We start from the raw sequence: 22,783 nt of genomic DNA on the forward strand, positions 1-22,783 counted from the left end.
AAATTAATGCTATATTATATTTTCCTATTTTTCTGATTTCTAAATGTTATACTCATCATACAGTTAGTCTAACTGCCCACATTGGTTGCTATATAATATTAACTATACCTCTGCTTTATGCTGACATAATTTTTTATATGTTTATTTTATTAGGACGTTAGGAGGCTCAGTTTTTTTTTTTTTATATAATTGTGTTTTTATTATTATTTTTCAAAAATATTTAACAAACAAGTTATCATGTACAAATATCACATAAAAATTTTCCAATAATAAAATAATTAAAAGACAAAAGAGAAGGGATCTATTTCCCCGTGGAGTATCAACAGTGTAAATATCCTGTTTGCGTATCATAATGCAAAATCCAGCAGTAACATATGCCTACTATATTAAAACAAATACCAAAGATGGCATCATATCAATGCTTAACCATTCTGAAGAGGTTGGGAAAAAGGGTACGGACAAAGACAAAGTCATTCATACTCACTACAACAACAATTACCACTTGGGAAGACACTAAAAGGATGGCCCTGTCACTCTCCTCCTCTTGCTCGTTCCTCAATCCAGTAGCGGTCCCATCGATCCCAGGTTTTGTCAAACTGTGGAATACGATTGTTCAGGGAAGCGGTCAGATATTCCATACTGCGAGTTTCTCTAACCCTAGAGAGAAGATCCATTCGGGAGGGGGGGGCTTGTCTCTTCCAAAACTGCGCTATCAGACATCTCGCAGCTGTGAGAATGTGTAGGCTCAGTTTTGTGGTCGCCTTGGCCATGGGGTGTGGAGAGACGTTCAGCAAGTGAAATAATGGGGAGAGTGGGATATCCACCTCTACGACCTCCCGAAGGAGAGTCTTTACTTCCTGCCAAAAAGGCTGCAACAATGGGCACGTCCAGAAGATGTGTTGAAGAGTACCTCCAACTGAGCCACATCGCCAGCAAGTATCTGGTGTGTCTGGGAATAATCTGTGCAGCAAGGATGGGGTATGGTACCACTGCATCAACAGTTTGTACTGGTTCTCCTTATGTGTAGCACACAGGGAGGTCTTAGCCGCCCTATGCCAAATCAGTCGCCAAGTGTCCTGAGATATCGCCCCCCCCCCCCACTATGCTCTCCCACTTGGCCATATACGGGTGTGCAATGAGCTCGTCTGGGCTGGGATGGAGTAGTATCATGTAGATATCTGATATGAGTCCAGATGTTTGGGTCGCAGTTTTGCAAATGTGTTCAAACGTAGTGGGTGCCGAGACTGTCTCAGCACTGTCCAGGGATTGTAAAAAGTGTCTAATTCGAATGTAGTGAAAATTGGCCGCCTGTGGGAGATGGAATTTATCCTGTAGGGCTGCAAAGGGCAAGATCTTCCTATCGCGGTAATCCACAATATCTGCAAATCTAAATAAACCCTTCTCATGCCAGGGTTTAATTTCCTGCCCAGCCCCAGCTTGTTGCATGAGGGGAGTGTGTAAAAAGGATTGCATAGGGGAGCACTTGGACACCAATGGGAACCTGGCCAAACAGGCCCTCCATAACTTAATCGTGAATGAGATAGGGCCTAGTTGGGAATCAGGCAGCGCAGGCGCCTCTTTGGGCCAAAGGTAGGAGTTAGAGAAACTGTGGCTGGCCCCTTTTCATCCTATCTCCATCCACTTAGAGAATGCCAGTAGGGTGGACCATGCAGGAATGCGTCTCAAGTGTGTTGCCCAGTAGTATTTGGTTATGTCCGGCACCGATAGGCCGCCCCTGGATTTGTGAGAGAGTAGAACAGACCTGGAAACTCTGTCTCTTTTTCGCCCAGATAAAGTGCAATATTGATGCTTGCAGGGACCTCATGGCGCCCAACGGCACCGCTACTGGCAAGGTTTCAAAAAGGTACAGCAGCTTAGGCAGAATAGTCATTTTGACCGCTGCTATCCTGCCAAAAAGAGAGAGGGGGAGACTGTTCCAGTTATTAAGGAGAGTCCTTATTTCCTGAAAACTACCAGGAAAATTCTGCCCATACAGTGTATTGTAAGAGGGGGTTAGGAGTATCCCCAGGTACTTGATAGTGTCTGCTTTCCAGTTATATCTGAATGTGCCCTTCAATTGGTCTACCAGCGGTTGGGTAAAATTGAGGGGCAATGCCTCCGTCTTTGAGGTGTTCACTTTATAGCCCGAGAGACGGCCATATTGTTGTATCCTCGCTTGTAGGTTGGGTAGGGAGATTAGGGGCTGAGTGATGGTGAGCAGGATATCATCTGCGAACAACGACAATTTAAATTCCTTGTCTCTAACCATAACGCCATGGATATTGGGGTCTAGACGGATAATGGAGGCCAAGGGTTCAATGCAAAGAATAAAGAGGAGGGGAGAGAGTGGACAACCCTGACGTGTACCATTCTTGATCCGCAGAGGTGGGGAGGACGCGTGTGGGAGCTTAATTTCTGCTGTGGGATTTGAATATAACTCCCTCAGAGCCTGGAGAAAGGGACCCTTTATTCCAATCAGGCGATTGGCCAGTAGTTTTGTGAATATTTTTAAGTCTGCGTTTAGAAGTGCAATCGGCCTATAATTAGCACAATCGGTTGCATCTTTCCCAGGCTTGGGGATAAGGGTGATATAGGAATGGGTGAAAGTTGTAGGCATGGGTTCACCTTGTAAAAACGCGTTAAACACTTTTGTCATATGTGGCAGCACCACAGGGGAGAAGGTCTGATAGTAAAGATATGTGAGCCCATCTGGGCCCGGGGATTTCCCATTTGGCATTTCTTTGATCACCTCCTCTATCTCATCCGACGTTAACTCTGAGTTGAGCGTCTCGATGGCCTCTGAGGGGAGTCCCGGTAGGGAACAGGAGCTCAAGAAGTCCGAGAGCAGCGTTTTTCTAAGGCCCTCATCCAGGGGTAGAGTATTTGGCAGGGAATACAGTTTGGCATAAAATTCTTGGAAGCGAGAGGCAATCGCTCTCGGGTCATGTAATAGATTTCCCCGGGGATCCCGTATAACATGGGGAGTTTGGTGCTCTCTCTTCTCTCTCAATTGTCTCGCTAGGAGAGAATGGTGCTTATTGGCCTGTTCGTAATACCGTTGCCTAGTAAACACTAGTAATTTCTCTACCTCTTGAGTCTGAACCTCTCGCAACTGCTCCCTAACCTCAATTAACTGTTGGAGTCTCCTCCTAGTGGGTTTGGCTAATAGGGCTGCCTCTTGCTTACCAATCTCCTTTCTCAATTCCTTTTCCAGATGGACCCTGTTTCTTTTCAATCTGGTTCCCTGTTCTATACAATGGCCTCTGAAGACCGCCTTGTGAGCTTCCCATATCATAGGGATAGAGGGGATTGAATCCTCATTAAGCTGAAAATATTCCCGTAGTGCTCCATTTAACTCCTGCTTGATCAGGGGTTTCTTAAGAAGGGATTCATTTAAACGCCAATGACATTCCCTCGTTGTGGTATGGCCCTCACTAAGCTGTAATAGGACTGGCGCATGGTCTGACCACGATATGTCTCCCACCTCTGCGGAATGCATAATTCGCAAGAATTGGATGTCTCCAAACCAGTAATCTATACGAGTATGGGTGCCATGTGGTGCAGAGTAGAAAGTAAATGAGCGGTCGCCCGGGTTGCCCACTCTCCACAAATCATATAAAGCAAACCTCCTGATGACTCAACGGAAAGCCGCTGAAATAGTGCTCTGTGATCTAGTGGCGGGATTGGGGTCGATAGCCAGCCGGTCCATATTTTCTGAGAAGATTACATTGAAGTCCCCTCCTATCAGTAGGGGTGCTGCTGGGAGTCTGGCTATTTTATTCAGGACCTTGGTAATGAAGCGGACCTGCGATGAATTGGGGGCGTAAATATTGCATAAAATCACAGGCGAGCCGAACATTTTGCCCTGAATAATGAGAAAGCGGCCCATGGGATCCGCAGTTACTGTCTCAGGCATTATGGGACACGAGGTGGAGAACAGGATCGCCACTCCTGCTTTTTTGTTCTCTGTAGATACCATATAAGATACCGGGTAAAGGTGCTTAGCAAAATTAAAGTTCCCCGTCGTATCATAGTGTGTCTCCTGCAAGAACACCACATCTGCTCTACTCCTCTTTAGCTCATTAAGCGTGAGACGTCGCTTGCGAGCTGAGTTGAGCCCCTTTACATTGAGTGTCAAAAGCTGAACCATGGTGAGTTAGCTAACCAATACTCTTGGGCAAGATACGCTGTCTCCCCTGAATAGGATGTAACTGGACAAGTTCTGTGGTAGGAGGGGGGGAGGGAGGTAGGAGAGGCTAAGTGTGGCCTTTTCTCCCTAAAGCCCTAGAGTGACTGTACTAAAGGGTGTCAGTGTACAGAAGCCTAGAGCGTCAGAGAAACCCGTAGAGGCAACAGGGGGGGGGCGACAGGGGAAAGGACAAACCTTGCACTCCACAAGACAAACGGTCAAGACAGATAAAAAAGAAAAAACAACAAAAAACCCCCCCGAGAGAGAAAAAAAAAGGGGGGGGGGTAATAAGAAAAATTCCTAATACTATAACCAGGGAGCCTAGTGCAGGTCTATTCAGCTGGTCTACCCCTAAGATGGGGGAGTATAGTCAGCTGAACCGGTTTCACCACCTCCTGTATCAACCCTATGCCAGGGTCAGAGGGCGGGATCCGGAGTAGACCCACTCGGTGGGGAAAAACGTGGCAATAGAACCTAATAGAGGAAAAAAGAAAAAAGCATCAAGTGTAGTTCTACACAAAAATAGAAACTGAGATATATCTCTAACTATCGAGACACTAACCCCGGTGCCCTTGTGCAAATTACATCTGAATTCACAAAGGAGGGGAAGGGTACCCCAAATCAATGCAAATATGGGCAAACATAAGACCCCCTTCAAACAAGCATAATAACTATAAAGGATATATGTTCAGCAGATGTTCCTCTCTAATCATAAGAGTCCTGGGATGGAGCTCTGGTTCGCGGCCTTCGTCTCTTCTGTTGCAGCTGGGTCTTATTCTGCGTTTGTCGCATCTGGGGGGGAAGGTCCCCCCAGTCGTCCAGTCGTGGAGTCGGGATGTTCCAGATGTCGCAGAATTCCTGCAGCTCCTCCATCGTTGAGAGCGTCGCCGTTATTCCATCTTTAGTGGCCGACAGGGCAAAAGGAAAGTTCCAGCGATAGGAGATGTCGTGTTGACGTAAAATGTCCAGCAGCGGCCGTAAAATCCGTCTCTTCTGAAGGGTGATCCCAGAGAGATCCTGATAAAGCTGTATGGTATCCCCATTGAAAGCAAAATTCTTTTTCTTCCGCGCCGCAAACATGAGGCGCTCCTTTAATTCAAAGTCATGTACACAGCAGACCACGTCCCTCGGATTTCCTCCCATTACTTTAGGCCTCAATGCTCTATGAGCTCTGTCAAGCTTTACTTGCGTTTCCGGCTCCCCCAATAGTGTCGAGAAAAGCGCTTGAAGCGTGGCACGGACATCTTCTTTACCTTCCACCTCCGACAGGCCCCTCACCCTTATATTATTACGCCTTCCTCTATTGTCGAGGTCTTCCAGGTGTCTGGCCATGTCTTGTAGTGTGACAGAATGGGAGTGCAGGGTATGTTGCGTATGTGCAATCTGGCGCCTTGAGTCCGCCTGTCCAGCTTCTAGGTGGTCAATTTTCTGCGTCATGCCCTGTATGTCACGTCGTATCTCCGAAATTTCAGATCTGAAAGCCTCCTTCACTTCAGCAATTAAAGATTTAAAGTCCTCTTTGGTAGGGAGATTCTGAAGATGAGCGTGCCAGAGTGGTTCTGATACCGGTGGTCTCTTGACCGCCATTTCGTCTGTGCCGAAGTGCTCAGGCGATGACGCCCATTCTGGGGAAGGTGCAGCGTAGCGGGCAAGAGTAGGGGTTGCACTTAGCTCATCTTCCGTAGCTTGGGACCGGAGGATAAACGGGATTCCAGGAACAAATTCCCCAGGCTGTGGGAGTTGGGGGGATCTCAGTGGGATGTTCTCAAGATGCCGCCCCTGTCCTTCGCTTTCAAACTGACTCTCATCCATAGGGTCGTGTTCTTCTTCAGAGGTCTGCAGATGTTGCAGGTTAGGCTGTTTTAGATGGAGGGGCGACCCCCCCTCAGTGTGGGGTGGGCTGCCTTTCTGGTCAGGATTCTGCGGAGGTGCCCCTTTAGTCTGGCGCTGCTGCGCTGCTGCATTCTGGCGCTGCTGCGCCGCTCCATTCTGGCGCTGCCGCGCCGCTTCATTCTGGCGCTGCTGCGCCGCTGCAGTCTGGCGCTGCTGCGCCGTTTCATTCTGGCGCTGCAGCGCCGCTTCATTCTGGCGCTGCTGCGCCACTTTATTCTGGCGCTGCTGCGCCTCAGGAGATCCGCGCTGTCTGTCTGGCTGCGTGCCAAGATGGCGGCTCGGCGCGGCCTGAGAGGCCCGGACTGGATCGCCGCGGGCCACGTGTGGAGGCGGCGCGGCGGTGGATACCGCGGATCCCCGCTTACCCGCTGCAGGCGTGGGTGCCATGGTGAGGGCGTCTGTCGGCTGTGGCTGGTTCCTCGGCAGGCTGTCGGTTCTCTGGGCAGCACGTGGTCCTGTGCTGGCTGCTGCAGAAGAGCGGAGGAAAAAGCGGGTGAGTGGTATTTCGCCCACCCGTTCCGCGTTCTGGGGTCTTGAGGTCTTTACTCCCCTTCTGGGGGTCTTTTTAGCTTTAGGGGCCAGGGTAGGTCCCCTCCTTTAGGGTAAAATAGGCACCGGGGCTGCAGAGCTGTCTCAATGTGCTGCCATTAGGCTCAGGGTCTAGCCACGCCCCCCCCCCCCAGGAGGCTCAGTTTAAACAGTGATTTTATTTATTTTATTTTTCCCAAATTTCTAAGTTAATTTCAGATTCAATATTTGAGGACAATTCTTCTTCGTAAGGTTTTTCAAATTTCTATTAGAAACTCCCCACAAATCGCCCCATTTTTTAAGACTGCACCCCTCAAACTATTCAGAACAGCCATAAACTTGGTAACATTTTAAGTAAAGTGAATTCTTTTTCCCCAATTTTTTCGGGGTTAAGTGTAACTGTAAAGCTATAGTGATTTTTACCAAATTATTCTATGTGATTCCCCCTTTGAAAACAGAACGATGTATACTTTGTGCTGCTTGTTCTTTCCAAAATTTTGGCATTTTCTGTTCTGAAAGTGTGGGCGGAGACTAATATCTGTCAGTATTTTCCCACAAGTAAATCCACTGAATAGTGCACAGTGCACATACAGGATGCATGTAATGACCAGCCTGGCAGCTTCCATCACATGGAGGAGCAGGGAACATGTAATAAGTTAAATCATAGGTAAACCAGTTACACGCAGTCTATAGCCTGTGCAGTGTGAGCAGTCAGGATTACTATCTTATCTGGACAGAGCTGTCCAGATATAACCACTTATAGTGACACAGGGCAGATTTGAAAAATGGGGCCGCGTCCATAAGGCCAAAAGAGGCTGAGACCCGTAGGGGTTAAGAAATCAGACAACCATACGATGCATTTGGCAATTCACATTCAAAATAACTCTAAAATATGTACAAATGCAGAATCTTATATAAAGAACATATACTTTCCTAAAACAGTAAGATGTGAGGAGTTCTTACATACCCCACACAAATATATTCACCAAAATATGCAGCAAAGGGAACGTTAAATCCACAGGGGACACCAAACAATTTTTGCAGAAAATTGCATTGAGTTTCACACAGATCTATCATCGTGCACTCCCTCACACAATGGTAACCCAAATAATAACTATATCCATAAACCAAGCTAATGAGATGACAAAAGTCACTATTAGATGTGCGCCAATGTATTAGCCGCGCAATAACAGAACCCTTCATGCTTCATAAGAATTCGAGTGTGAGCGTCATAACATAGGGGTAAATAATAGAGGATGGTGTTCAATAAAAAGTTTATTCCAGAACATGTGTGTGTTTTTGGTGTTACATATAACTTTATGGACATGTTCTGGGTCACAGTGTTAATATATAATAGCGACATTGCGCAAAGAGGATCGAATGTTCATCGTATCAGTCAATTTTCGCAAATAAACAGCAATTAGAGAGAGAGTGTGTTCTTACATAGTTCAGCAAAGAGAAGGGTTAAAACATGAATATTAGTTGATATTCTCCCTTCTCAAAATGTAGTAACTTAAAAAGTGAATATTTCCATTATCTGTGAGGTGCAGCAAATTCTCCCTGTAGCCTAATGGCAAAAAATCTGGAGTCTTAAGAGTTTTAGGAAGTTTTATGTAGCGATGAGGATAGGGCAGAACTAAACTATATTGCAGATCCCTCCAAGCTCTGTTAGAAAATGAAGTGTTGCTCAGTGCCAACTTTTTGAACATTTGCTAACAACAAGAGATTCTTCCAGCGGCAAAGATAATATGAGGAAGGTGAGAGGGGCAGGTCAATTGCTAGCTACGATGGCGTCCGCTCAGAGAGGCTCTACACATATCTCTGCCTCGTGGGCGCATCTAGTTGCAACTGGACTCCTCTCCAGGTTCTAGAAGCACAATATATTTTGGAAACTTCATTCACATTTTATACTAGAGGATTAATAATTTTTGTTGACCATAATGTGAAGAGAAATGGTTTGTGTGCTATTATATTTTTATTATAATATATGCATTTTTATTTTTTTTACAGTGAGTACCTGTCACAAGTCAATTGGTCCTTCAGGTACATGTGTATCTTCCTTGTCCCTATTAGGCGCTTATACAGACAGTGAAGACAGCCAGTAGAGAAGAGCCAATGGCGAAAGATGGTCGTAAGAAATATTTCTGGATCCCTGAATCAGGCGTTGTTTATAACACAAATTTATTTAAAAAAAATTGTACATTGGTAAACTGTTCAGAAAAACCATATTGCATATTGTATTCTTGCTTGCTCTTCAAAAATTCCAAGTATACCTGGATGTTTACCAAGGTACTTTGTTCTTCATCTTTCTTTGTACATGCTTTTATAAATCTTCATTTGAACCTACAGTTGTACTTGGCCTATTTGGTGACTTCTGTTGATTTTGTCTTCTGCAATAAAAACAATTGTCCCTTTTTATACTTGATATTATTTTTGAACTATTTTTACTGCTAATTTACCTTTGCGTTTTTCAAACAGAAGGTTTCCACAGCCTAACCAAGCCAAACAATGTAATCAAAACCTCAGAGTAATAAACAAATTGGTTAATCATTGTTCCAAACGGCATTCCCACGAAGACAAGGTACTTAGATCTACTTAGGAAAACAAAATAACGCATTCTGTAATTCACTGTTATTACAAAAATACAGCATTTCACAGATATATTTCCAACCTGTCTATATCAGTGAAGAATACTATGGTCGGATTCTTCTCATGAAAAGCTACTCTTGTTTGCCCGCTGCTGTGGTCTCTGCCTCCCCCTCCCACCCGCATTACAAGACCAGCTCAGACCCACTACAGACCCTTCCAGCCGGCAAGCAGCAATTGGCAGAGTTTACTCTACTAGCTCCAGACAAGGTCTTTATCCAAGGGGAGGAAGGCCTAGCAGAGATGACTGTTATAGAGGAGTTAGCAGAGCTGAATGGTCAGAAGAAAATGAAAGTGCAGAATAACCCTGTACACTAATAATCTCAGCATATTGTCAGCGCCCAGCATCTCATAGCACAGAGGAATGATGAAGTGTCTGGAATTTTGCACTGACCAGCCTAGGGAGTTAGAGGAGCTAACAGCAATAAAACTGAGTAAAATTGTAAAGTATAGGGGTTAAAATGATCTTTGTGTAAGCATCAATTTTGTGTCCAAATTTAATCTTATTGGCCTTAGTAGATAAGATCTCTACAGTGCCTAAATGTTCATATGCAGAGTGCTCTGACACCTATCATATCATTTGCTATTCAAGTTCACATTTGCGCTATGCTTTCAGAAAACTGAGAAAAAAACTGACCCATTGATTCCTATTGATTTGTAAAAATATCAGTTGTCTTCAGTTCCCCATCCACCATGTTTTCAAAGGGATAGATATTTAAGCCAGTATGTCATGAACTGTGTATGGAAGGGGTCATGGGCTGAGCCCTCTCCTCGCAGGGCAGGTGTCTGTTGTATTATACAGACACTTGCCATTAACTGTTGCAATCTGTATTTAGTGGATGTCCATTTTAGGCAAATAATTGATATGTGTAAGTTATAAAATCTTCCAATATACTTTCTGTATTAGCTCTTCAATTTTCTAGATCTTTGTTTGCTGCCATTCTATAAAAAGCTTCCATGTTTACATCCAGTGGATAGAAATCTGTCCATGGTCTTGTGATGGACAGGCAGGTGCACAAGCTGTTATTATCACACTGCTCGGATTACTGTGATAACGGCTCGTGCACCTGTGTCCATCACATGACCATGGTTGGATTTCAACTAGAAGTAAACATAGAAGCTTCCTATTGAATGACGACAAGCAGAAATCTAGAAAACTGAGGAATTTATACACAATTTTCCAATATACTTTCTGCAACTTTCCCTTACACAAATAATATCAATTATTTGCTGAAAGTGAACAACCCATTTAACATGTTAGGCACTGGTGACCCAGGCCTGTAGTTTGACACAAATGCGCTACATACTGCCTGAGGCAGGCTACATAAGAAAAGCACTATATACAGTCATGGCCAAAAGTCTACTGCATCAGGTTTTATAATGGCAATTTGCATATACTCCAGATTGTTATAAAGAGTGATCAGCTTAACAGCAATTAAGTGCAAAGTCAATATTTGCCTAGAAAATGAACTTTTTCCCCCAAAACACATTTCAACTTCATTGCAAGTCTGCCTTAAAAGTTATTGCTTAGTGATTGCTCCATTGACACAGGTGTGGGTGTTGATGAGGACAGGGCTGGAGATGAATCTGTCATGATTAAGTAATCACATCACTGGACACTTAAAAGAAGGCTGGTGCTTGGCATCAATGTTGCTCTTCTGTTAACCATGGTTATCTTTAAAGAAACACGTGCAGTCATCATTGCACTGCACAAAACTGGCCTAACAGGGAAGAGTATCGCAGCCAGAAAGATTGCACTTCAGTCAACAATCTATCGCATCATCAAGAAATTCAAGGAGAGAGGTTCCATTGTTGCCAAAAAGGCTCCAGGGCTCCCAAGAAGGACCAGCAAGCGCCAGGACTGTCTCTTAAAAGTGTTTCAGCTTCGGGATCGGGCTGCCAGCAGCACAGAGCTTGCTCAGGAATGGCAGCAGGCAGGTGTGAGTGCATCTGCACCAATGTGAGGCGGAGACTCTTGGATCAAGGCCTGATGTCAAGGAGGGCAGCAAAGAAGCCACTTCTCTCCAGAAAAAACATCAGGGACAGACTGATATTCTGAAAAAGGTACGGAGAGTGGACTGCTGAGGACTGGGGTAAAGTCATTTTCTCTGAATCCCCTTTCCGATTGTTTGGAACATCTGGAAAACAGCTTGTTCGGAGAAGACAAGGTGAGCGATACCACCAGTCTTGTCTCATGCCAACTGTAAAGCATCCTGCAACCATTGATGTGTGGGGTTGCTTCTCAGCCAAGGGAATCGGCTCTCACAGTCTTACCTAAAAACACATACATGAATAAAGAATGGTACCAGAATGAACTCCAAGAGCAACTTCTCCCAACTGTCCAAGAGCAGTTTGGTGATCAACGATGCCTTTTCCATCATGATGGAGCATCTTGCCATAAAGCAAAAGGTGATAAATGGCTCAGGGAACAAAACAGATATTTTGGGTCCATGGCCTGGAAACTCCCCAGGTCCTGAAGAAGAAGGGTCAACACTGTAAATATTGACTTGCTGCAGTAACTCATTCTGTCAATAAAAGGTTTTGTTACTCATATGATTGCACTTGTATTTCTGTATGTGATAAAAACATCTGACAGACATAAAAACCAGAGGGCAACAGATCATCTGAAAATACAATACTTGTGTCATTCTCAAAACTTATGGCCATGACTGTAGTTTCCTCCTGCCTGCCTCTTCCCTCATCTGTAATTTAATAATCCTGAAACCTAACTTGTTAACTTAATTGTACATGCTCCAGTCCAGTAGCCTCTGTAGTTAAACTTTATTTTAGTAATATGTAAATTAACAAGTTAGGTTAGGTTACAGGATTATTAAATTACAGATTAGAGCAGAGGCAGGAAGTAGGAATCTACCATCAGATGTATTTCTCATAGTAGATTACTCATTGTAGGTTTCCTTTTTTTTCCTTGTCTGTTCTATTCTTGGTCAAGGATTTAGGATAGCGGTGAACAACATTTACTTATTTTCAATCACAAGTACTCGGGGTTCATTCACACGGTGCATTCTTGATGTGTTGGTGCATTTTAACACATTGAAAACGCATGTTTTTCTGCATGTTTAATATGTATTTGGCTGGTTTGATTCCAGCACTGTGTGACCGCACCCTTGTTCCTAAACACATCTGTGATCAGGAGAAGCTCCTCCATGAGCTGCATTTAAAAATGCAGTGTGTACGTGGACTCAAAATGTTAGGTGTGCTCCAGCAGCTGCATCTAGAATTGTGTATTAAAAAAAACATTTAGAATTTTTAGACAATGTTTTTTTTCTTTTCGTGAAAAGTATTGGTAAGGAGATACTTTTCCAGATATTGTAATTTATAATTACATTTTTATTAAACGTTTGAAATTTTTACATCACAAAACGTACAAACAAGAATTAATGCCCCCCCCCCCCCCCCGACCAATAGGCAGCAGTACATTAATCATTCATATAATACATGACATTTCCCACAAATTTACATAGCGAAACTCGCAGCAATTAGCGGTTGATTAGCAACTACCCTCTATCAATAGGCCAGGTGCCCCAAATCTTCTCAAACTTTGTTAGGTGTATGTCTAAAATGAAATGCTCTCTCATTTTTACCCACTAAGGTGATGCCACAGATGGCGTTTTTAGTCCGCATACATTTGACAGTTTTCCCAATTATCTAATTAATTATTAAGGCACAGCCCCATATTTTGTATTCTGACATGCATTGCTTTATATAGTTATAACTTTTAAACACCTACCAAAGCGATAGATTTTTTTTTTTTCCCTCACGTTGTACTTCATTTTAGTAATAAGTTTTGTGTTTATTTACATTTCATAATTTTTTAAATGTTTGGATAAATTGTTTTGATGTTGCGCGGCTAACAAATCGAATATCGTTTTACCGTGGCATTTTTTTGCGGGATGAGATGCTTGTTCCAATGTTACCATTTTGGGGTTGGTATCCCCTATTGTTGAAAATTTCAGAGCCCATTCCGACGCGGTTGTTACACTGGGATGTCGGCTGTTGGCTACAGCCGGCACCCCGTGTATCCCGATGCTGGCTCGGTTCCGATATTGAACTGAGCTCTGCGTCCGATATATTGAACGATGAGCGGTCACTGCAGTCAGCGTCCGATATATATCCGGTTATTAGTACTCCTATTTGCTCCTTGAACTCCCGTGAAATGGGCAGGTCTGGCCTCACCCATCTCTGAGCTATCAACTTTCTAGCTCAATATGCAGCTCTCTGAAGAGCCGTTTTGACCCACTCAGAAGCTAGTATATCCTCAAGGTATCCCAGGAGACATTGCAGTGGAGTTCTTGGTATGTCAACTTGATATATGTATATCCCTATATATATATCCCTTCTATACACGCTAGAACTCTGTTCCAGAACCGTCCAAAAAGGACAGAGTGCCAGAACATATGAATGTGATCTGCGGGACCATTTGCATATCTAGGGCAGGCATCATCCACTCGAATAGGTTAAAGGGGTTTCCCACGAAACGCAAGTTAGGCCCTATTCACGGGGCGAAGAGACTTCCACAGATCACAAAAACAAGGGGTCCGTTCGACCCCTTTGTCACTCCATCAGACTAATGGAGCAGATGGCACTCAGCAATTTCCGTCAGCTCCATAGAGATTAATGGAGCAGAATGGTCATGCGCGGCCGTCTGTTCCATTAGTCTGATAGAGCGACGAGGGGTCTGACGGAGGTGTGTGGAACCTCACTGGACCCCTCGTTTTCGTGATCTGTGGGGGACTTATCCCGTGGAAAAACCTCTTAAGTATGAGTCAATTAGGTGATTATATAATATTGAGATAGGTCCTTTAGGATCTCCTATCTAAGCAACAAGGGGGGGGGGGGGTTCAATGAGTACCCGTGTTAGTAATGAAGACACCATTTTTTCAAATTTTCTTTTTTTTTTTCATTTTTCAACACAGTCCCCTTTTAGAAAGATACACTTCTCCCAAAGTTCTTGCCATTTTTTTAACCCCTCCAAAAATTTGAATTTGTGGAACTCTCCAAAATATGCCTCGGTCTCGGCAATGACTTCCTCCTTTGAGCTAAATTTTTTTCACGTGAGCCATGTTTCTGGTGTGTAATGATGAATCCAGGTTTCATCAACGGTGACAACTCAACGCAAAAACTCCTTCGGATCTTCCTTAAAGTGCTCTAAGCACTGCTTCAAAGTTAACAGTTGTCCACCGCCAACATTCACGACACCCATCGGGCCTACAATTTTTTCATCGCCAACTTATCATGTAAAATATTAATTGCCATTGCGGTCGATACACCTACGCCCTTTCGTTCGATCAGCAAGTATCATGTCGTGGACTTTTTGAATGATTTCCTCGGTTACCACTTCTGCCGGGCGTCCTCATCAACGGATGTTCGCCCACGTTTAAATTTGTTGAACCAATATCTTACTGTGGTCATAGATGGCGAAGTGTCCCCATAAACAGCATCCAACTTTGCTTTTATTTTTTCCCATCCAAAGACAAAAAGTGAATTACTGAACAATACTGCACTTTTTCAGAAAATCACGAAAACACGTCTTACTCAAAAGGCTGCCAAATCTTAACCTATTAATCAGTCTACAATTTGTTTTGCCATCGTTTGATAGATGGCAGCACACGATGATAACGCCAACTTCCCTCAGGAACGCCCTCTGTCGACAAACACGTGTACTTATTAAACCACCCTCATATAAGGACATTGATTGAAAATGTCTCCTTAGTCGATCCCACCTTTGTCGCTTGAGTTGTCCCGGAATGCCTTAATTGTAAATATTTGTAGAATTTACTATGTGGCAAATTAAAATCCTCCTGAAATACCGAGAGCTCCTTAAAGGTTCCTTCATTATGTAGCTGATGAACAAACTGTATACCCTTACTTTCCCATGAACTAAAACCCTCCAAACTGAATAATTCGGGAGACTCAAATTTTGTCATATTGGTCTATAAGGAGTACAACCATTAACAGTTTGGCCTTATCCCACACTTACCATATAAGAGAGAGAGTAGAAATTCTATGCTTAGCGCTACCTGGAAAACCAGCCTCTACTGATGAGAGAAAGGGTTACTGCTTCACTACCAACTTCCGACTGGACCCCCGCCTCTCCTTCCCTTAAGATGCTGGAACTGTGATGCCTGAAAGTACACGCATGGCTTAGGGGCAGGCAATCAAAATTTAGGTATCAGTGCAACCCTACTGTCGAGTCAGAGTTAGTGTCATAGGAAATTGAGGGGTCAAAACTTTGGCTTATTGGCTCCACAGTCTTGTTCACCACACACACCACATAGGAAGAATCTGACTGCTCTCACCAAACACAGCACATGCAACACTGAGGAGAAGGGCCAGATTAAGGGTGGTAGGCACTCCCCACAATTTTTTGTTAATATAGTGAATATTGCTAGTAAAATATAAAGCCCTGCCCCAATAATGAATATATACAGCGCCACCTCCAGTAACGCATACAAATACACGGCTCCGCCCCTCCGGTGACGCACAGAAAACAAAGGTACCGCACTCCAAATTTGAGGGGAGGTGCTTTTGTTGGATTCTCAGCCCAGATAACAGGAGTGAAGAAACATAGCTAACATCTACCTAAACAGAGCATGACCTCCTGCCTGGTAGAAATCTAGGTTGACAAAGGTCGAGTGGGTCAACAGTCTTTAGATGTGATCCGTTTTCTTCATAACTTCATTTACTCATGCAATGGTGGAGATGTATATAATGCACTTGTATATAAATCACTTGAATTAAAATAATAGCATACATCTGTTGTACACGGCGCCGATTCCCCCCCCCCTGCAGACGCATACATATATGAAGCCTTCAGCAGCCCCCCCCCCCCAAGAATACATACATCTATGTAGCTTACCCCCCCCCCCAAGAATACATACATCTATGTAGCTTACCCCCCCCCCAAGAATACATACATCTATGTAGCTTACCCCCCCCCAAGAATACATACATCTATGTAGCTTACCCCCCCCCCAAGAATACATACATCTATGTAGCTTACCCCCCCCCAAGAATACATACATCTATGTAGCTTACCCCCCCCCCAAGAATACATACATCTATGTAGCTTACCCCCCCCCCAAGAATACATACATCTATGTAGCTTACCCCCCCCCCAAGAATACATACATCTATGTAGCTTACCCCCCCCCCAAGAATACATACATCTATGTAGCTTACCCCCCCCCCAAGAATACATACATCTATGTAGCTTACCCCCCCCCCAAGAATACATACATCTATGTAGCTTACCCCCCCCCCAAGAATACATACATCTATGTAGCTTACCCCCCCCCCAAGAATACATACATCTATGTAGCTTACCCCCCCCCCAAGAATACATACATCTATGTAGCTTACCCCCCCCCAAGAATACATACATCTATGTAGCTTACCCCCCCCCAAGAATACATACATCTATGTAGCTTACCCCCCACAAGAATACATACATCTATGTAGCTTACCCCCCACAAGAATACATACATCTATGTAGCTTACCCCCCACAAGAATACATACATCTATGTAGCTTACCCCCCACAAGAATACATACATCTATGTAGCTTACCCCCCACAAGAATACATACATCTATGTAGCTTACCCCCCACAAGAATACATACATCTATGTAGCTTACCCCCCACAAGAATACATACATCTATGTAGCTTACCCCCCACAAGAATACATACATCTATGTAGCTTACCCCCCACAAGAATACATACATCTATGTAGCTTACCCCCCACAAGAATACATACATCTATGTAGCTTACCCCCCACAAGAATACATACATCTATGTAGCTTACCCCCCACAAGAATACATACATCTATGTAGCTTACCCCCCACAAGAATACATACATCTATGTAGCTTACCCCCCACAAGAATACATACATCTATGTAGCTTACCCCCCACAAGAATACATACATCTATGTAGCTTACCCCCCACAAGAATACATACATCTATGTAGCTTACCCCCCACAAGAATACATACATCTATGTAGCTTACCCCCCACAAGAATACATACATCTATGTAGCTTACCCCCCACAAGAATACATACATCTATGTAGCTTACCCCCCACAAGAATACATACATCTATGTAGCTTACCCCCCACAAGAATACATACATCTATGTAGCTTACCCCCCACAAGAATACATACATCTATGTAGCTTACCCCCCACAAGAATACATACATCTATGTAGCTTACCCCCCACAAGAATACATACATCTATGTAGCTTACCCCCCACAAGAATACATACATCTATGTAGCTTACCCCCCACAAGAATACATACATCTATGTAGCTTACCCCCCACAAGAATACATACATCTATGTAGCTTACCCCCCACAAGAATACATACATCTATGTAGCTTACCCCCCACAAGAATACATACATCTATGTAGCTTACCCCCCACAAGAATACATACATCTATGTAGCTTACCCCCCACAAGAATACATACATCTATGTAGCTTACCCCCCACAAGAATACATACATCTATGTAGCTTACCCCCCACAAGAATACATACATCTATGTAGCTTACCCCCCACAAGAATACATACATCTATGTAGCTTACCCCCCACAAGAATACATACATCTATGTAGCTTACCCCCCACAAGAATACATACATCTATGTAGCTTACCCCCCACAAGAATACATACATCTATGTAGCTTACCCCCCACAAGAATACATACATCTATGTAGCTTACCCCCCACAAGAATACATACATCTATGTAGCTTACCCCCCACAAGAATACATACATCTATGTAGCTTACCCCCCACAAGAATACATACATCTATGTAGCTTACCCCCCACAAGAATACATACATCTATGTAGCTTACCCCCCACAAGAATACATACATCTATGTAGCTTACCCCCCACAAGAATACATACATCTATGTAGCTTACCCCCCACAAGAATACATACATCTATGTAGCTTACCCCCCACAAGAATACATACATCTATGTAGCTTACCCCCCACAAGAATACATACATCTATGTAGCTTACCCCCCACAAGAATACATACATCTATGTAGCTTACCCCCCACAAGAATACATACATCTATGTAGCTTACCCCCCACAAGAATACATACATCTATGTAGCTTACCCCCCACAAGAATACATACATCTATGTAGCTTACCCCCCACAAGAATACATACATCTATGTAGCTTACCCCCCACAAGAATACATACATCTATGTAGCTTACCCCCCACAAGAATACATACATCTATGTAGCTTACCCCCCACAAGAATACATACATCTATGTAGCTTACCCCCCACAAGAATACATACATCTATGTAGCTTACCCCCCACAAGAATACATACATCTATGTAGCTTACCCCCCACAAGAATACATACATCTATGTAGCTTACCCCCCACAAGAATACATACATCTATGTAGCTTACCCCCCACAAGAATACATACATCTATGTAGCTTACCCCCCACAAGAATACATACATCTATGTAGCTTACCCCCCACAAGAATACATACATCTATGTAGCTTACCCCCCCCCCAAGAATACATACATCTATGTAGCTTACCCCCCCCCCCCCCAAGAATACATACATCTATGTAGCTTACCCCCCCCCCCCCCCAAGAATACATACATCTATGTAGCTTACCCCCCCCCCCAAGCATACATACATCTATGTAGTTTACCCCCCCCCCCAAGAATACATACATCTATGTAGCTTACCCCCCCCCCCCCCCCAAGAATACATACATCTATGGAGCTTACCCCCCAAAGTATACATACATAAATGTAGTTTATCCCCCCCAAGAATACATACATACATATACACAGCAATCCCAACAAACAGGGCATACAACACTGAGGAGAACACAGACAGCTCTCACCACAGACGGAATACAACATTGAGGAAGAAGCAGTGATACGGATTACTCCGTGATTGTGTCCAGCCCTCCCCAGTTTCCTCTCTCAAACCGGAAGTGAGCGCTTGCCATGTAATTTCCTGAGCCGGGAGCCCCGAAAGGCTCTAAGTTTGTTTTTTTTTTTTGGTTTTTTTTCTCGCTCCACTTTCGGAATCTGCGCTCGAGTTTCCAGGCCGAAACCATGTCTGTGGCGGGGCTCAAGAAGCAGTTCTACAAAGCGAGCCAGGTCAGACGAGGGGAATCGGGCTCTGTGCTGTCTAATCGACTTGGAGTTTTCTGTGGCGGAGTCCTTGCTGCCGTCCATATGAGGGATGAAAGAGTAGCGCCGACCAGCGCCACAGAAAACTAGCGTGTATTGTGTAGTTGTATCGTTCCACTGTTATCATAGGAATCCTGGGGTCTGTACGATATGGGGTGTAGTAAACGCCATATGGCGGTGGGTACGGACTATAGTCATAACAGAATACAAAACTTGAGTTTCTACCTTCATATAATTTTTTAATTTCAATGACTTGTTATGACTGGAGAGACTTTTTAATGCCAGTGCCAGGGAAAGCTGAGTAGTTTCCCATAGCAACCAGTTATATCCCAGTGGACATTGTAAAGTGAAGGCAGCCACCTAATTGGTTGTGATTAACATCTGCCATCTAGTTGTAGGGAAACCATCCAGTTACTTGTAGACTGCAACTTGAGGCTTGTACTGCACACGTAAGCACTGTACTTCCCATCATCTGCCATATTGTTATTAGTGGTAGGGGGTCTGACATCTGGGACCCCTTCCAAGATTGAAGACAAATGCACCTTTGTTTCCTTGTTTCTTTTTTCTGCATGGTGGACCTGTGATTCTTCCTTCCTGTGGACCTGTGTGGCTCCTAACAATCAGACCCCCATGAGGTGATATATAGTACAATAGTATTCACTTCCAATGATGGCACAACTGTGGTCAGTAGCTGTATGCGTAGATGTGACACTATAGATGTGACCCTTCCAGTCTTGTCACTTAGTTACATGAGGGGGAGCATTGATAACCTCATGAATGCGATTGTGGGAGAACCGCGCGTTTCAGCACTGCCAGGGCCAGCACAACAGCAGAAATGTCCTGCTTTATTTGGACACTATACTTCAAAGCATTTGGGGTGACATGTTCCTATGTTTTCTGCAAACTTCTCACAGCGATACTGCCACTTACAGATAGGAGCACTGATCGGTCTCCAGGCCCCCCTTTTGTATAAGTAGCTCATGCATCTGAAAAACCGTGCCGAGAGATTTATTAAAGGACCAAAGCCGCTGCTGGGCAGCGGAGCTCTGATAACCGTGTGTGTGTGCGTGGGGATTCTTTGGGTAACCATACCAACATAAAAATCATGGACAATACAGAAACCCTGAAGATCGCAAATGAGCCCTTAGTGTATTAAGACTCTCTCACACCAGTGAGAACCCTGCATGTCCACAAAGGCTACATGTGTTGGTTGTGTGTATGTGTTGTCAGGGGTTGCATCTGTATATGAATTTTTTTTCTTACATCCACAAAACAAATGGATGACTAAAATTAGAAGGCAAAACACCTGGTTCTCCAGACTATCCATGAATGACATAGTAGTGCTATGTGTTTTTTGCGGTTCCACCTCAAAAAAAGAACAGTTTACAGAGCAGTGTTACAGTGGGGGAGATTATATTTGGCTTCTCCACCAGAAAACTGGCGTAACCATATAAATTTCTCTTTCCCTGCCAGTTCTGTGCTTTCTTTGTCTCGCATGCCGCCACGGGTGTGTCAAGGCAGACCAGGGCGAGAACACCTGGCCAATCAAGTTTACTATAGTCTCTGCCGGAAAAATGGTGGAGAGCATAGTAGGAAACTCTGCCAGTTCCCATCTGGTCTGAAGTTTGGAGCTGGCAGGGTTTGTTCTCAAATTTACTAAGAGGACGGACCGCTGGTGAGGGGAATTTTAGGACTGGCGTTCTGGTCCACCAATAAGTCGGTATGTTAGCCATGAAAATCACGGTCAGCATGTGGATGTGTATTGCGCGATCATAGCCTTCCCTCTCTATAGTCTGCTATAATCATGCATAACGCAAGGATTGCAGAGGGAGAGCCGGTGATGTCATTGGCTTTTTGAACACTGTGTAGGTGTGCCAGTCGGGTTGGGGGGCATAAATAAATTACCTAGCACCTGAGCCAAGAGGTACTCAGCAGAGCAGCTTAGTTGCATATTTTAAAAAGCTTTTGTTTCTACAAAAGTAGTTTTACTAACATACTAAAAGAAGTTTGCTGGCAATGGGGACAGGACGGGGAGATGAATAGTAAGCATCTACAATCAGGTAATCTGATGGTAGATGTCCATTAAAGGGGTTTACCCATGAAAGAAAGTTCATAAATGTGAAGTTTACACTAAATAGATAATCTATAATTTAACCCCATTACTTTTCAGAGTGCTCTGAGGTCCTGTGTGATAACAATGTGCTTAGAATATCATGGTTCAGGGCTTATCTACACTTTTATTTTGCTTCTGGACATTCTACTAGTATCTGACACATAGAAATAGAGATTTGAGACAGATCAGAGTTAAGATCCATGAGAGGGATATGAAACACAATGATACTCTCAGCTCCGCTAAGGGTGAAGACACACATGGCGTTTTTGGTCCGTTTTTGGGCCGTTTTTACTAAGTGCGTTTTCAGATCGTTAAAAACGCATGCGTTAAAAAACGCATGCGTTTTTTGAAAACACATGTGTTTTTGTCCGTTTTTCATTGCGCAATTTCGGAAAAACTGACAAAAACGCATGCGTTTTCAAAAAACGCATGCGTTTTTAAAAAACGGATGCGTTTTTTAACGCATGCGTTTTTAACGATCTGAAAACGCCCTTAGTAAAAACGGCCCAAAAACGGCCCAAAAACGCCATGTGTGTCTTCACCCTAACTCTTCTAATCAATAAAACACAGTTAGCTCTGCTATAAAGACTTTATCTGTCTGTAGCTTGTAGAATGAGTCTCTGCACAGTGCCTGTGTCTGAGCTGGTCTTGAAATGCTGTGGACCCTGCATTTCAAGAAGGGGCAGGAGGCTGAGAGCACTGCAGTGTGCTGACAAGAGAAGCTATTCATGAGAAGAATCCGACCATAGTTAGATTTATGGTCGTATCCGGGGACGACAAGCAAAATTGTAAACACCAGGATGGTTTCTCCATCGGCCTAACCTAAGGTCTGCACGGGCTCTCCTTGCAGGGAAGAGCAGTGCCCTGGCTGTCGGGTCTGCCATCGGCATGTGCCTGCTCAGTCCAGCCCCTGGCTGGAGCGGGCAGATGCCTGTCAGCCTATGCAGGCTGATACTTCTAATGCACTGCAATACATGATTACTAGTTCATATGCTAGTATTATAACAACAAAAAAATTACAAAAAATTAAAATTTAATTAGAATGTCCCAAAGGCTTCTAACACATATAAAGCAATAAATAAATTTAGTAAAAAATACAATAAAAAAACACATATGAGGTATCACCGGATCACAAAATATCCAATTTATAAAGATCTAAAAGCGGTTATTCCCGGTGCTGGACCACGTAATGTAAAAATGTGCTGAAAT

General features: G+C 43.9%; 2 protein-coding genes and 1 long non-coding RNA gene across 3 annotated transcripts in view; 2 read left to right on the forward strand and 1 right to left on the reverse strand.

Moving 5' to 3' along the window:
- YJU2 (YJU2 splicing factor homolog) overlaps positions 1-9,028 on the forward strand; it is a 24,558-nt gene extending 15,530 nt beyond the window's left edge. The window contains exon 8 of the mRNA XM_072113315.1: positions 8,621-9,028. Coding sequence (XP_071969416.1) covers positions 8,621-8,715 — 95 coding nt within the window. The 3' untranslated portion in view covers positions 8,716-9,028. The remainder of the gene's footprint in view (positions 1-8,620) is intronic.
- On the reverse strand, positions 8,775-19,270 carry LOC140065749 (uncharacterized). The gene is made up of 2 exons (XR_011848036.1): positions 19,167-19,270; positions 8,775-9,000 (listed from the first exon to the last, which is right to left on the reverse strand). It is a non-coding gene; the product is annotated as an uncharacterized lncRNA (long non-coding RNA).
- A 25-nt stretch (positions 19,271-19,295) lies between these two features.
- SH3GL1 (SH3 domain containing GRB2 like 1, endophilin A2) overlaps positions 19,296-22,783 on the forward strand; it is a 78,955-nt gene continuing 75,467 nt past the window's right edge. Inside the window, exon 1 of the mRNA XM_072113304.1 lies at positions 19,296-19,428. Coding sequence (XP_071969405.1) covers positions 19,384-19,428 — 45 coding nt within the window. The 5' untranslated portion in view covers positions 19,296-19,383. The remainder of the gene's footprint in view (positions 19,429-22,783) is intronic.

This window comes from Engystomops pustulosus, chromosome 1, assembly GCF_040894005.1.
Source record: "Engystomops pustulosus chromosome 1, aEngPut4.maternal, whole genome shotgun sequence".
Taxonomy (NCBI): Eukaryota; Metazoa; Chordata; class Amphibia; order Anura; family Leptodactylidae; genus Engystomops; species Engystomops pustulosus.